The 16,332-nt window shown below is 45.4% G+C and overlaps 1 protein-coding gene across 6 annotated transcripts in view; it reads right to left on the bottom strand.

The window, feature by feature from the left end:
- The window catches only part of LOC110496998 (striated muscle preferentially expressed protein kinase), a 55,815-nt gene extending 39,759 nt beyond the window's left edge, over positions 1-16,056 (bottom strand). For 2 of the 6 annotated variants that reach the window (XM_036951931.1, XM_036951932.1), the window contains exons 1-3: positions 15,607-16,051; positions 14,846-15,393; positions 649-691 (exon numbers count right to left, since the gene is read on the bottom strand). In XM_036951931.1, coding sequence (XP_036807826.1) covers positions 649-691; positions 14,846-15,239 — 437 coding nt within the window. In that variant the 5' untranslated portion in view covers positions 15,240-15,393; positions 15,607-16,051. Of the gene's footprint in view, positions 1-648; positions 692-2,726; positions 4,081-14,845; positions 15,394-15,606 lie in introns of those variants that run through there. The other 4 variants (XM_036951936.1, XM_036951933.1, XM_036951934.1 and 1 more) reach the window with 4 other exon arrangements.
- Positions 16,057-16,332: the final 276 nt, after the last annotated feature.

Here is a 16,332-nt window from a genome sequence, read left to right as displayed (position 1 = left end):
GTGGATTAGATTAACAGTTGGGTGGAAATATGATTTGGAAAAGGAGCTGTGAGCATTTCTGTTTGACTGAGATTCCAGATGTAATGCTAAACTAAGACCCTCAGAAATGATTCATTCTGTGATGTTATGCAGAGAGGCAACAATATGGTAACAAGAAAATTGCTTGTGGGGGCGGAGGAGAGGCATTCTGACAGCTAAATAATGAAAAAGCCCACTGTCTTTTTCCTAGCAGCAATTAAAACATGAAAAATGCATGAAATCTCTGCACTAAATCATTTTTTTAACAAGGATATTTTTTAATACAGAAAGCGTTAAGTGGTTCTCAGATACAACAACAAGCTAAATACGCACAGTAAAACTCAGTTTCTGTGTAATAACTATGTATTAATAACTGTGTAAAAAACATTATTAACGGTGTAATAACTAGTATTAACTGTTTAATTACTAAGTAATAACTGTGTAATAACCATTAACTGTGTAAAACCATTGTTAACTGTGTAATAACCATTATTAACTGTGTAATAACCATTATTAACTGTGTAAAACCATTCTTAACTGTGTAATAATTATCATTAACTGTGTATTTACTATTATTAACTGTGCAATTACTAAGTAATAACTGTGTAAAAAGTCATACAGAAAACACACCATGGGTGAACCTTCCAAAGGTCTTGGTGGAGTGTCCGGTCCTCTGAAATAATAGAGAGATAGAGGGTTGCATGAGTCAAACCAGCAAACAGTACAACAGTCATGAAACTAAATGAGTTACTGAAATCAGAGGACAACATTTTTGTCAGAATCCAAAAGAAAAGGCCCAAACAAGAGAAGAAGCTCATATCTCAAACTCCATAATGTCCTGTATCCTACATCCTTATAACCTAATCTAAAACCCTACACACTGATAACTTGATAAGTCATCACTTCCAATGACTCCTATAACCTTTGATGACTCCTATGACTCCTATGACCAACCATCGATCAGGACCTTGAAGAGCTCAATGGAATGACTCATTACAGTACAGAGACACAGAAAACCCTGAAGTCAGAGTAAAGTAGTGATTCAACTGCTAGATCAATGAGGCTGCTCTGCTCTCTAAGTACCATGCCTACTGCTATTTGCCATTTAGAGCCTGTTGATGAAGTGTTGCCTGGTGGCCACAGTGAGACAAAAAACAACCGAAGCAACTAGAAGCGTCCATTGTCAATCTCCTGTTCCTGATTATGGGGAACTCTGGGCAATCATATCAACACATACAGATGTAGGATTTTAATTTGAGCCAGTTTGCTACAGCAGGAAAATAATACTGCAGCAACAGGAAATGTGGATTATTATGTGGATTATAATATTAATATTAATTATAATGTTAATATTGTTATTATTAATGGACATTTTTGTAGGGGTAGATACATGTTTCATAAGGGCTAAGTCTGACATTTGAAAGGGGAAATTGCAAACTTAAGAAGCCTTTTTAAAACTTGAATAGACCACAAGTTGTAACGGTCGTCGTATGAAGAAGGTGAATCATTTTAATAAACTGAACTGAACACTAAATACAAAGTGACAAAAGAGAACAACCGAAACAGCTCCGTCAGGTGCAACACACACTAAACAGAAAATAACCACCCACAAACAAAAGTGGGAAAACAGGCTGCCTAAGTATGGTTCTCAATCAGAGACAACAATTGACAGCTGCCTCTGATTGGGAACCATACCAGGCCAAACACATAGAAATATAACACACAGAACAAAACATAGAATTCCCACCCCAACTCACACCCTGACCAAACTAAAATAGAGACATAAAAATGGAACTACGGTCAGGACGTGACACAGGTTTGCATCTCAGCAACAAACGAGTGATCAAATTAGATGCTACATCTGTAGTAGGCAGAACCAGGCACAAACTGCATTTCTGCGCGGTAAAGGTTTCTGGCTTGGCAAGGCTAGGGAATCATTGGGCACCATAGTTTCCTCAAAGCTCTATACTGTTTATGCCAGAGTTTGGAGAGGATATTTCACAAGGTTTATATGGTTATTTCTGAATATAGACTGTGTCGTACATACTGTACCACATAATTCTACTTGGTCATCTGGTGCTACATATCAGTTGTCTGCACTGTGGCCCAGTGACACACTTCTCTATTCTCCACAGATCACATTTGGGATAAACCCAATGTCAAATGCAAAATATCAGACGTTCTCTGCCAGGATACATGTTGTAGGGTAGACAAATGCTCATTAGAATACAATGTCTTACAAATGGAACATTTATAATATAAATGGAGAAAAAACTATTTGACCGTGAAATTTGTCCGAAAGCTGATTTTCCACCCAGCTCCCAAAGGCATCTTCCCACCAGCCAACAGAATGGGACATTGACCCCCAGGGTGGCATTCTTTGTTACCATGTCATGTGGAACTGGAAAGCCATACCCTCTGTGCCACAGAGGCCACTAGAACCCAGAGGACACTGAGGACATGCCACACAGAGAGCTATAAGACCTACTGTACAGACCTGGATTTATTAACCTATAGCAACAATGATCTGTGTTTACTGGTAAAATGGTTAAAGGGTGGGCAACAAAGTATGTGTCCTTTTCCTCTTGGTTCTAGTAATCTATCACAAAGCCATTATAGCTCTGTAGTTCTCCATGAGAAAACGGCTTAGAAAAGAGCATGCACTAAGTGTAACAAAGCAACTTTGTGTCTGAAAGGTAGAGACTCACCTGGAACCTCTTCTTGGACCAGATTTTCTTCATGTCTAGAAGTAGTGCCTCTGTATCTCTCTTACTCCCTCTCTTTCTCTCTCTCTCGATGCCCAACTCTGGGTTGCAGATTACCTGTGGCACTTGCTCAGCAAAACATCACTGCTGGGATCCTACCCAAATGGAGTGTGGGCCAACCACAATAATTGAGATTGAGCTCTCTTCACACGCGTGTGTGTTTATAATCCTCTGGTCTGGATGAGAGGAGGAACGTTCGGGGATTACAACCCACAATATCCAGGTGTCTTTGTGTGAGAGTGAGAGTGTTCATCCGCCAAGGTGAGCAGCATCACTCTGACGTAGCAGACTCTGACTGCTGCCGGAGGAGAAAATGTTCAGCCGAACGCTGACACAAGCCGAGCCGGTCTCCATCCCCTCCAGCCCATCCCTCCCTCCTTCAACCAAGCCCCTCCTCGGAGCAACAGCAGCCAGGCAGAGAGGAACAGATTGAGACCCCAACCCGTGAGGACAACAGTGGAGAGGTGTGATCCGGAGGAAGGAAAACTACCTGCTCCTCTAAAGCATCCTCTCTGTCTCCTCTCTCTGACACAGCAACAGCAGCAGGAGGAATGAGAGGAGAGGAGAGATAGCCGCCAAGAATGAGAAAGAGCGAGAGAGAGCAGACAAAGAGAGAGCAGAGGGGAGGCACAGAGGGAGCAGGAGAGAGAGGAGAGGGTAGAGAGAAAGACAGACCAATAGAGATGGAGGGAGAATAGAAAGTGGGAAATAGAATCAGACAGAGTTCCCTCCGTTCTGTTGACATCATAAACCCACAGTTGAAGTGTGCCCCGCTTCCAACCCCACCCACCCCAAAATCCAAATCCTTAATCCAAACTGCCTCTTATTTCGGGATCCCTCTCTCCTCTCCTCTCCTCTCCTCCTCTGCTTGATTCTCTTCAGCTCCAGTATCTTCACAGAGGAGAGGAAGAATGCAGCCTTCAGAAAACAGCCTCCCCACCCCCTTGGCATCAATTATACATTCATGGTCCATGTCTGTGACGTTCTACTAAATCTGACTTCACGCTAAATAGCAATCAGTTATTTGCACCAGTGAACAGAGCAGAATTGCCCCTCTCCATTTCTCTCACTCTGCTTCAGCTCTGTCCCCAACACTTCAAATGGCGTAGATAGATTAGCTTGATGGCTAGCTGGTGCAACATACAAGCTATGCACGCCATATACTCTGACAGATACACAAATCAATAGGAACAACAACACCATGGATACATTCACTGTACATTTGACATCAACAGTAGGTTGTGCGTTTGTCTTTGTGGTGTTTTATACACAGTGTATCTCTCTCACTACGTTAGTGTAGGGTTTCCCAAACTCTGTCCTGGGGCCCCCCTGGGTGCACGTTTTGATTATTGCCCTAGCACTACACAGCTGACTAAAACAACCAACTCATCATCAAGCTTTGATTATTTGAATCAGCTGTGTAGTGCCAGGGCAAAAAACAAAATGTGCACCCAGGGGGCCCCGGGACCGCGTTTGGGAAGCCCTGAGTTTGTGTGTCAGCAGGTCAGAGTGTGTGAGGGAAATGGAGTCTTAACCATCAATAAATTATGTGGGAAAAGATGATGATGTTTTTCTACACCGCCTCCCCATTCTACGGGTCTCACAGGAATAATCATCAACTAGAAATAACAGATCATGAAACAAACAGATGTGGTGAAAGGAATTAGGGAACGAGGAAAGGTGAAGAGAACACATCATCCTCCCACTGCTATCACCTGACACTACAAATCCTCCCTTCTTATTACAGGCCTGTCACACACGCATGCACATGCGCGCGCTCTCTCTCTCTGTCTCTCTCTCTGTCTCTCTCTCTCTCTCGCGCGCGCGCGCACACGCACGCACGCACACACACACACACACACACACACACACACACACACACACACACACACACACACACACACACACACACACACACACACACACACACACACACACACACACACACACACACACACACACAGCATAATGTATTGTTCTCTGTGTCCACCATATCCATCAAATTCATCTAAAAATAATAACAGGGGGACCCAGATCTCATTTTAAAAACCTTCCAGACACTAGATGGGCATGTTTTTTCAGATTTAGGCCAAATCTTTGACACTGCGATTGACTGCTATGCTGAGAAATCCACTTTTTTATCGTTGTTACGTGAGACACGCTATTGTTTATAGTGTCAATACCCAGGGGATATTACCACATGCCCATAAATCAGAGAAAGCCAACCATTTACAGACGTAGATTAGTCTTTTTTTATAGCTAAAGCATCTATTGATCGTAATAATGTTGTTTTTTACCCATTTGGCTGTTTCTAAGTAAGTGAATGCACTCTAATTCAAAAATACAGCCAATACAGTGTTCCTTTTCACTCAAAAGCTGCCTCAATAGCTATAAGCCTTCTCCTTCCTTCCTTCCTTCCTTCCTTCCTTCCTTCCTTCCTTCCTTCCTTCCTTCCTTCCTTCCTTCCTTCCTTCCTTCCTTCCTTCCTTCCTTCCTTCCTTCCTTCCCCTTTTCCCCATCCCTCCCTCTACCCCCCTTCGTCTCCCTCCATCCCTCTTCATCCCTGCTCCATCCCCTCGCCCTATGCATGTCCAGAAAGAAGGGATTTTCTCTGGCAGTGAGTAATCAATACCAAGGGTCTCTGTGAGATACAGGATACACCACAATAGACACAATTCACTTGACCGGGATCAATATGTCCCCGGACCAATCATAACACTGCCTTCTATTACAGCAGTCCAATGAAAATCCAAGAAGCAGGTGTCAGACAAATGACCTAAGGGGGATTCAGTTACTATGTCACAGTAAGTCACCATAGTAACACAATGGGCGTATCTTTTATAGTCTAAAGAAGCTTCCTCCCCCCTCTTTCTTCCCCATCATCAGTTACATGAAAATGAATGAAAACAACATGACTTCCATGCAGATATCAATTAGCTGATACAATACAGTAGCCAGCATACCATTTACTCTACTTGAATGAGTTTACAGCAATGAGAAACAGAGCAGACTTCACGGAAGCCAATTGATTTTGTGACAGAGGGGGGTTTCAGTGGCGCAGCTCTGATGAACTCTCTGCAGGCCCACAACTCTATCAGAGGCATTTATCTGGCATTAGCTCCGTGAGGTAGAAAACAGACCCCGCTGTGGGCGCATCTTAATCGAGTTGCTTTTTTATACGAGTCACTTTGCACCACAGGTCCAACCACAGGACACGGTCATACCCAACAGAGGAACCCAGAGCCTTCTCCAAAACCTGTTAGTCACAACCCATATCTAGACGTTTGCTGGGGAAGACAAGGTGATCATTCCTCTTGCCCTGAGGTTTCCCCGGGTCTACATGTTCGTTTCCGGTTTCCCTGTCTAGTTAGAGGAAACTTCCTACCGGGCACAGTCAGTTCAACGTCTTTCCATTTACATTTGGTTAAGTTGTCAGCTAACAAGAATTCAACATGAAATCAACAAAAAATATCACCCTGTCATTGGATTTAGGTTGTAGGCAAATCCAATCAGTTTTCCACATTGATTCAACATTATCACGTTTCATTTTAGGGTTGAAATGACGTGGAAACAACGTTGATTCAACCAGTTTTTGCCCAGTGGGTTTGTACATTCTACCACTGTCATAGCCTTTTAATAGAACAGAAGCCATTCCTTTGTTGTAAACGTAGTTCAGAGTCAGACCCTGTGGAGATACAGGTCCAGGCCCAGGTGACAGACACAGTGGGCATGTCTGTACTGACTGCTGACGACCACACAGAAACCTGATCCTATCACCTAATCCTGGCCCCCTCCAGGCCTCAGACCATGGGACTGACGCCTAACTAGAGAGAAGGAACATAAACAGGACGCCAGGCCAAACACGGAGGCACCTCATCTCATGATCTGGGGTGAAATTTCCCCTTGGTACAGATCTAGGATCATCTTTCCTCACCTGACAAAATAGGTCAGTTCCCTTAATATGGCCAGTGGTGGAAAAAGTACCCAATTGTCATACTTGAGTTAAAGTATAGATACCTTAATAGAAAGTTACTCAAGTAAAAGTGAAAGTCACCCAGTAAAACAACACTTTAGTAAAAGTCTAAAAGTATTTAAGTATCAAAGTATCAAAAGTAAATGTAATTGCTAAAATATACTTAAGAGTCAAAAGTAGAAGTAAAGGTATAAATCATTTCAAATTCCTTATATTAAGCAAAGCCATTTTCTTGTTTTTTTAAATGACGGATAGCCAGGGTCACACTCTGACACTCAGACTTTATTAACAGAAGATGCTGTTGTGTTTAGTGAGTCCTCCAGACCAGAGGTAGTAGGGATGACCACGTGTTCTCTTGATTAGTGCTGGAATTTCACAATGTTCCTGTCCTGCTAAGCATTCAAAATGACTTTAGTTGTCAGGGGAAGTACTTTAGTTGTCAGGGGAAATGTATGGAGTAAAATATGGTATTATGGTACTATTATGGTACTATTAATATTTTCTTTAGGAATGTAGTGAAGTAAAAGTAAAACTTGTCAAAAAAATAAATTGTAAAGTACAGATACCCCCAAAAACGACTTAAGTAGTACTTTAAAGTATTTTTACTTAAGTACTTTACATAACTGAATATGGCGATACATTGTGGTCCGTGACCATGCACTGTGATGCATTCTGGGAATGTAATGGGATTTCACATCACACAGATGCCTCTTGCTAGTTTATCTCATTCTCTAGGTCTGGTCTGTGTTAGTCACAGGACTGGATAGTGGACTGGGGTGACAAAGAGGGGAGAGAGAGGGGGGCAGAGACAGACTGAGAGAAGGAGAGAAAGAGAGAGGGGGCAGAGAGAGACAGAGATATACTATGAGATACTCTATACCTACAGTATGGACTAAAATTAGGAGGTACTGTATCTACCATGTGACATACAGACAACTGGGGGGGGACTCACTGGTGGGAGATAATGTATTTACAACTGCTCCCACAGAGTCTTTGAAGTACTGCAATATTATCATTTGAAACAATGTACTCCCTAGTATTTGCTGTAGCTGGTACAGTCATTTTATGGATGCAATGCCCAGACATTTTTCTCAGAGTCTGTTAATAGTTGAGAGCCTAGAAGAAGAGACTATCCTCAGAGGCAGTGCGTGTCTAGTTATCATCATCGGGGGATGCTGTGAATAGCCTGCTCATTAGATGAGTATTATTGGTTTGCACTGGAGGCCTGTCAGCCAGCCAACACCTGTTTAAAACATCCTGGTCCCCAACAAGAATTAGAAGAATAGGTCAATGGCGTTGTACCATTCAATATTCTATAAGGAGGTAATGGAAGAGAATGAACAGTAGACAATATGAGTCTGATGAGGTCTTCTGTGTCTGTTGTGACCTCATCATGGTCCCGTCCTTTTTTACTTCAGACTTCGTCCCAGTAAGCACAACAACATCAGATTGTCATAAGATAATAGATAGCTGAACAGTAAGAACGAACCTACTCAAGAGCCCAGACACTTCCCACCTTTTCCGTGTGGTTGGTTAGAAAGAGTTCTAACACTCACCTTTGGGTTTCTTTCTCCTGGGGCCGGTCACACCGTCGCTCACACTTCTCAAAGCCTTCCGAGCTTCCAGATACTCCTTCTTTAGCATGGCTCCAGTTGATATCTCTCTCACTCTCTTATTCGTTTAACATTGGGCCTCTCAGATGTGTAATCCTCGTTAATCAAACGTCCGTCTTCTTGTCGAACTCTCAATTCCCCATCAAATCCCAATCTAAGCCCGTTCCTCTACACTTGACAGTTCTTAAGTAAGTAAGAATGACATGACTTTTCAAAATGCCACTTCTCCTTAGTTGGAATGTGTATCCCAATCCCATCGAAGCAAGGGTGAATATGAGATCCTTAAAATGGCTTCTCCTCCCAGACTCCTAGATGTCCTGTCTACTTCATGGCCAGGGTGAGGACATATTCCTTAAGATGGCTGCCTCAATGCACCTGATGGTTCCCTCTGCCTCGCTCAGGCCCTCTCTCTCTCTCTCTCCCCCGTTCCCCCTTACTCCAACACAACAACACCAAGCCCGGTGGTCTATTTCGAGTGGGCTATTGTACACCCCTGTTACCCCTGCTCTGTACCCTTACAGTGGACCTGCCCTCCTGTAATAAGGAGATTACAGACAGGGCTGAAACGACCTTTACTGTCCTGTCTGACTCTCTGCTTGGACTGAGAAACCCCCTACTAGTGACAGACTGAAGAAGGCTTCCTGTGATCCTGTGATGCACTGAAACAGAATCTGAACTCGTTAAAGAACAGAGAAGGTTTGAACACAACTTATTGAGTGGGAGTTGTTTACATTTCTGTCTGTTTTGACAGCCAATGAACATGGCAAAGATATCGTTGTCAGCCATGAATAACTTCAACAAGCTGCTTTAAAGCTGAAATACGTAATGGTGAAACTGCTACGTCTGTTGAGTCTTGAAAACCCGTCCTTAGGCAACACAGTGACTAGGTTTCAATGATGGACTCTTTTGGCGTAGAGGAAGTACATCACTGCCTTCGTCGATAAAAAAAGAAAACCGGGGACTCAAACCACAAGCCAGACATGCCAGAACGTCGCAACTCAAAACCAAAGTTTGCAGGCAAAACCGTTGCAGTGGTTTTAGTGAAGGTTGAAGGTGATCTCCGTATTGCTAGCTACTATTTTGTATTTTATTCAAGCTGATAAAGTATTGATGTAGGCAGTGAGGTAGTTCCTCTCTGCCAAAACAGTCCATCATTGAAACCAGACCCTAGTCGCTGAGTTGCCCAGGGTCGTGTTTTCAAGGCTAACATCTGCTTGAGATATTTCAACAATATACAAGTAACAGCAAACAACAAACTCTGACATCATCACACTTGCGATGGAACAGCAGAATATGTACTGTCGTTGTTTTTTCCATGCTGCCGAACATGCCTCCGCCTCCGTTCAGTCATCAAAACAATCACCATAACAAAGGCTCTGGGCTGTGGGGTAAAGTACTTAAGTAAAAATACTTTAAAGTACTACGTCGTTTTTTAGGGTATCTGTACTTTACTATATTTACTTTTACTCCACTACATTCCTAAAGAAAATAATGTACTATTTATTCCATACATTTTCCATGACACATTAAAGTACTCGTGTCATTTAGAATGTTTAGCAGGACAGGAAAATGGTCCAATTCACTCACTTATCAAGAGAACATCCCTGGTTATCCCTACTGCCTCTGATCTGACGGACTCACTAAACACAAAAGCTTAGTTTGTAAATGATGTCTGAGTGTTGGAGTGTGCCCCTGGCTATCCATAAATTTAAAAATCAAGAAAATCATGCTGTCTGGTTTGCTTAATATAAGGAATTTTAAACGATGTATACTTTTACTTTAACTTGAGCCATATTCTATTAATATTAAGATATCTTTACTTTTACTCAAGTATGACAATTTAACTTTTTCCTCCACTGGCTCTGAGGGAGAACATGGTCTCTGTTTCCCCTAAAGCAGATTCGATCTTTAAGTAACTATAAAAAGTAGAGGTGAACTTTTGAATGACGGACCAAAAGCAGAATCACTTTGACAGGCTAAAAACACATGTATACAGAGTGTGGTGGTGGACTACATTGTATTCTAAATCTGAAGGGGATTGTTCACCACTATGTCTGACGTCACTGAATTGGTCTCCTGCTTGAGGATATCAAATGTTAGACACGTAGACCAAATTCTGGAGTGCATATATACCCACCGACAGTGTGAGTCTAAGACATGGGTCTATAACTGCACAGGAAATATATTCTGAGGGTGGGAATCCACCCTGTCAACTTGTCACGGGGTCATAGCATAGCACTGAAACTCCCTAGATCCACAAAGACACTGGAGTGGAAAGTCACGATATTTGGCATAACAAACAGTAGTTGTGGAATATGGGCCAGAGGCGTGGGAGAATCAAGTTCAAGTCCTCCCAAGCATGGGACTATCCATGTGCTGTTGCATTCTGGTTTCCTTCCCAGAATAACAAAATGACGGAGGTTTGAGAGGCCAGTCTAAGAGCATGCATGTTTGGTAACTTGAAAGGGGTTTATATAAGGCAGTCATAACACCTTTATGGATGTTTCATGTAGTCTAAATACCATGTCAGCTAAAATACCAGTTACTTGGATAGCGCTCAGAGAAACATGATGTAACCATTGCGGTGGTTTACATCATTAAACATCTATCATGGACGTATGAAACTGACAGATTCTCGTGGACAGATGAAACGTTGAGGATCTGTCAAGGCTCACGTCTAATTATGTGATTACAGGCAACAATAGTTTCTGGTTTGGGCTTTCGTTGTTGATTTTTGGACCAATCAGTACGGGGAGAAGGCGGTGCTTAAGCAGGTGCAGTGATTTTCAAGCCTGAACACTACTAAGCCAAATATGATGTGTGAAAAAGTATTACAGTCACAAGCTTGTTGTGGTCAGTACTGACATATGGTGCTTTTTGACTTCTTAAAGGGCCAGCCTCAAAAAAGACCTACATGTGATGCATCCAGTCTTTTCTACATGCATCTATTACCAGAAAAAACACACACACTTCCTCTATCCTTTTATACATCTATATCTCCCACTCCCTCAACCCTCCCTCCCTCTCTCTTTCATCATAATGACTGTGATTGAGTGTGACTGTCCATAGTCTCAGCCCCACTGAGGCACTGTGGTGTTGCTATAATTACTTGTGATGTGTACTGGTGCAATAGGAGAGCCCGATGGCATCCACACATCTCTGGAACACGAACCCCCTGGCACATACCATGCCACAAATAAGAGAGGAGGGGATAGAGGGAAGGGAGGAGGGAGAGAACCACACAGGGGTCTGGGGGCAAGGAGGGAGGGAGGGAGGGAGGGAGGGAGGGGGGAGGGAAGGAGGGAGGGAGGGAGGGAGGGAGGGAGGGAGGGAGAGAGGGAGGGAGGGAGGGAGGGAGGGAGGGAGGGAGGGAGGGAGGGAGGGAGGGAGGGAGGGAGGGAGGGAGGGAGGGAGGGAGGGAGGGGGGGGAGGGAGGGAGGGAGGGAGGGAGGGGTGAAAAGAAGGGCAGAGAAAGGGGAGATAGAGTGTCTGAGAAGAGGCTTATTGGTCATGGTGAGAAATAGATGATCACATGCAGGTTGAATATCACCAGGAGGGACAGAGACAGAGACCCACCAGGGGGAGAGATAGACATAGAGACCCACCAGGAGGAAAGAGACACAGAGGCCCACCAGGAGGATAGACACAGAGACCCACCAGGAGGAGAGAGACACAGAGACCTACCAGGAGGGAGAGACACAGAGACCCACCAGAAGGGAGAGAGACACAGAGACCCACCAGGAGGGAGAGAGACACGAAGACCCACCAGGAGGATAGACACAGAGACCCACCAGGAGGAGAGAGACACAGATACCCACCAGGAGGAGAGATAGACATAGAGACCCACCAGGAGGAGAGATAGACATAGAGACCCACCAGGAGAGAGAGAGACACAGAGACCCACCAGGAGGAGAGATAGACACAGAGACCTACCAGAAGGGAGAGAGACACAGAAACCCACCAGGAGGAGAGATAGACATAGAGACACACTAGGAGGAGAGATAGACATAGAGACCCACCAGGAGAAGAGATAGACATAGAGACCCACCAGGTGGAGAGAGACACATAGACCCACCAGGTGGAGAGAGACACATAGACCTACCAGAAGGGAGAGAGACACAGAGACCCACCAGGAGGAGAGACAGACATAGAGACACACTAGGAGGAGAGATAGACATAGAGACCCACCAGGAGAAGAGATAGACATAGAGACCCACCAGGTGGAGAGAGACACATAGACCCACCAGGTGGAGAGAGACACATAGACCTACCAGAAGGGAGAGAGACACAGAAACCCACCAGGAGGAGAGATAGACATAGAGACACACTAGGAGGAGAGATAGACATAGAGACACACCAGGAGGAGAGATAGACATAGAGACCCACCAGGAGGAGAGAGACACATAGACCCACCAGGAGGAGAGAGACACAGAGACTCACCAGGAGGATAGACACAGAGACCCACCAGAAGAGAGAGAGAGAGAGACACATAGACCCACCAGGAGGGAGAGAGACACAGAGACCCACCAGGAGGAGAGAGAGACACAGACATGACAAGAGAGGGGTAGAAGGTTCTAGGCAGAGACTCAAGAATAAGACCAAGATGTCAACAGGACAGGGGAGAGAGGTGAGGAGAAAACAAGAGGGTGTGATGGCTGAGGAGAGAGGGGGAGAGGGCTGAGGAGCGAGGGGGAGACAGCTGAGGAGAGAGGGGGAGAAGGCTGAGAAGCGAGGGGGAGAGGGCTGAGGAAAGAGGGGGAGAGGAGAGGGGGAGAGGGGAGAGGAGAGAGGGCTGAGGAGAGAGGGGGAGAGGAGAGAGGGGGAGAGGAGAGAGGGGGAGAGGGGAGAGGAGAGAGGGGAGAGGAGAGAGGGGGAGAGGAGAGAGGCTGAGAGAGGGGAGAGGAGAGAGGGCTGAGGAGAGAGTGGGAGAAGAGTGGAGTGAAAGGGAGAGAAGGTATGGGGGCAGAAAGTGATAAGCAGAGATTGTCTGGTGAAGGCCAAATACTTCCCCAGGAAAGGGAGAGAGGAGTATGGTGGAAAGGAAGGGCAGAGAATGCAGAGGAAGAGGTAGATCAACAGAGAGAGGTGGGAAGAATGAGAACCGATAAAAGGGCAAGGAAATAGATTAATAGAGGGGGGTGGAGTGAGAGCTGAAGGGGAGTATAAAGAAGATGAGATGAGAGGGGAGTGAGTTAGAGTTCCTCGTCTAGCCTTTCAAGAAGGCCGATCCATCTCTCTCAGACGGTTACGGTGAATTCATGCCGTCAGAACTCCCACCCTCAGCAAAGGAGCCCTCCAAAGCATTCTAATTATAGCTAGTATCTTATGAAACAAGGGGATCAGGGCAATGCTTTCGGGCTTCACCACGCACAAAGTACAAGAAGTGTCCTTCGTCGTACCGTCTTCCCTTTAATAGCGTTCTCACCGTAAGATTCTGTCCTGTGTCCCAAAATGGATTCCTATGTCCTTAATTGGGGAAGACGGGCTCGTGGTAATGGCTGGAGCGGAATAGGTGGAATGGTATCAAATACAATTTACTCTGGCCCAGCCATTATTATGAGCCGTCGTCTCTCAGCAGCCTCCACTGCCACTATATAGGGAGTAGAGTGCAATTTGGGACACAGACAGACAACGTGTTGGATGGCATTGGGTTGTGGGACACTACGTGGGGAGCTCCAGTTACATCTGTTCATTCTCTCATGGGATGTGGTCCAGACTAATGACATGGTCTTTACTGACTGGTGAGCCACATAGCATTTGTCTGATTCCTTTACTAGATGTATTAAAGGGACAGCTCTGCAGGCCCAAATGTGATACTGTAAACACACAAATAAATACACAAACATCTATTAACAGTCATTCAAATGGAGTAATCTCTCTCTCTCTCCATCTCTCAGTTACACCCTGGACAAAATGGCCGCCATATCACTTCAGCTTTCTCCAAACTGCAAAACAACAACAATCATCCAACCAGAGGGTCAGAAGGTGAAGGGTTCAACTGCTAAAAGATCACAGCGACAGATGACATGGGGGGGGGGGGGGGGGGGGGGGGGTCACACCAGCCCCACCCTAAACCTCTACGTCTCAATTTAGACTGAGGAGCCAAATTTAACCTCATCCCTCTCAAGACAAGTGTTGCTAGCTGACGGCTTCTACAGTAGAAGTATTTTTGAAGGAGCAGGGTTGAAGTACTTTTGAAAGAGCAAGGGTTTTCTAGAGTGGAATGGATAGCTATTTGAGATGTAATTAAATCAATATACCACCAGCAAACCTGTTGGGTACATTGCTGTTGGCTTTTGTAAAGATTGGTCCTTTGCTTACCGAGCACCTTTTAAAAAGTAGACGGATAACAGATGTTCCCCTGCATTGCTTCCCTTGTAGACTTACACAATGTTTTGTGAGGGTTGTCCCCATGTTTCAATACTTAGCAAACACAGATTAATCAAAATGTAGTCCAAATGTTTCCCCAACGTTACCTTCTCCCAGGTCCATAACGGCAAGCAGGGCGCTGCTCTGAGCCTCCCCCAGGCAGTTGCTGGCCACGCAGGTATAGAGACCAGCGTCACTGGCCTTGCAATCCCTGATCCACAGACCCCCAACATCCTTCTCCCCAGGCGGGGCCAGGAGATCATTGTTACGGTACCAAAACAGAGAGGGGGCAGGTTGACCCCCCACAGACACCCTCAAGCGGATATCACACCCTGTCCCCACTGCAGCCTTGCGGAGCTTGCGCAGGAACACCGGCGGGGTTCGACCTGGGTCCCCTGTGTCCGGAACTACCTGGTCCTGGGAAACTTTGGCCCGTTTGGAGGGGATACCAGGACTGAGGTGTGTGCTGCCTTCTGCCATTTTCTTTGGGTTGGTGCTCATAGTTCTGAACACTTCATGTTCAACAAGTGACAGCCTTTTAGATATGGGTTGCAGTTACTGAGTGTATGGAACAATCCTTATGAAATCATTCATTGGTACTTCTATTCCTTGGTTGGTCAGAGGTACCGCTCAGCATTCCAATTTGATCTGGAGTCTGTGGTTACATAGATATACAGTAAGTTACTGCCACAAATGAAATGAACATGCAGCTGCAACGATGCAGTCCACTTATAGACGCAAATAAAACACAGAAGGTAACCAATTAACTTATCATCATAAAGTTACCCCAAATCCCTCAATAAATATCATGCCAGTGAAGGGACAACATGCCTTTAACCCAATTATGAACCCCTGATAATGAACTTACCTCATCACCTCCCAGAAAAATATGCAATCCATTTTTTTCACATCCTCGCAAAGTCCAGTTAAGGTAACAAGATCTGGGAAGCCAAATATTTCCTCTGGAACAAATGAAAGTGTCCTCTCTCTGCCTGCCCTCCTGTCCACTGGAGCCCCTGGTGTAAGTCCACCTGGATCATCTAGACTTAGCCGCCATCGCTACGGCCCTTTGAAGGGGGTCTGGGGCTCTGCTTACACCCCACCGAAGAGTGGAGAGAGAGAGAGAGATCTGACCTATGGAGGCTCCAATGTCACCACTATCCAAACTGGCTCTACTTGGACTCAAGGAGAGTGGCTCTAGTGCACCCACACTACTCTTTAATTCTTGTCAGGAGTTAAGCTCCCCCTCTCTCTCTCGCTCCCTGTCTCTCCCTCGCTCCCTGTCTCTCCCTCGCTCCCTCTCTCTCCCTCACTCCCTGTCTCTCCCTCGCTCCCTCTCTCTCCCTCGCTCCCTCTCTCTCCCTCATTCCCTCTCTCTCCCTTGCTCCCTGTCTCTCCCTTGTTCCCTCTCTCTCCCTCACTCCCTCTCTCCCTCGCTCCCTGTCACTCCCTCGCACCCTCTCTCTCCCTCACTCCCTGTCTCTCCCTTGCTCCCTCTCTCTCCCTCGCTCCCTGTCTCTCCCTCGTTCCCTCTCTCTCCCTCACTCCCTGTCTCTCCCTCATTCCCTCACTCCCTCTCTCTCCCTTGCTCCCT

The sequence above is a fragment of the Oncorhynchus mykiss genome, chromosome 18 (assembly GCF_013265735.2).
Source record: "Oncorhynchus mykiss isolate Arlee chromosome 18, USDA_OmykA_1.1, whole genome shotgun sequence".
NCBI lineage: Eukaryota > Metazoa > Chordata > Actinopteri > Salmoniformes > Salmonidae > Oncorhynchus > Oncorhynchus mykiss.
The sequence above is the reverse complement of the archived record's forward strand: the minus strand, read 5'-3'. Positions and strand labels throughout refer to the sequence as shown.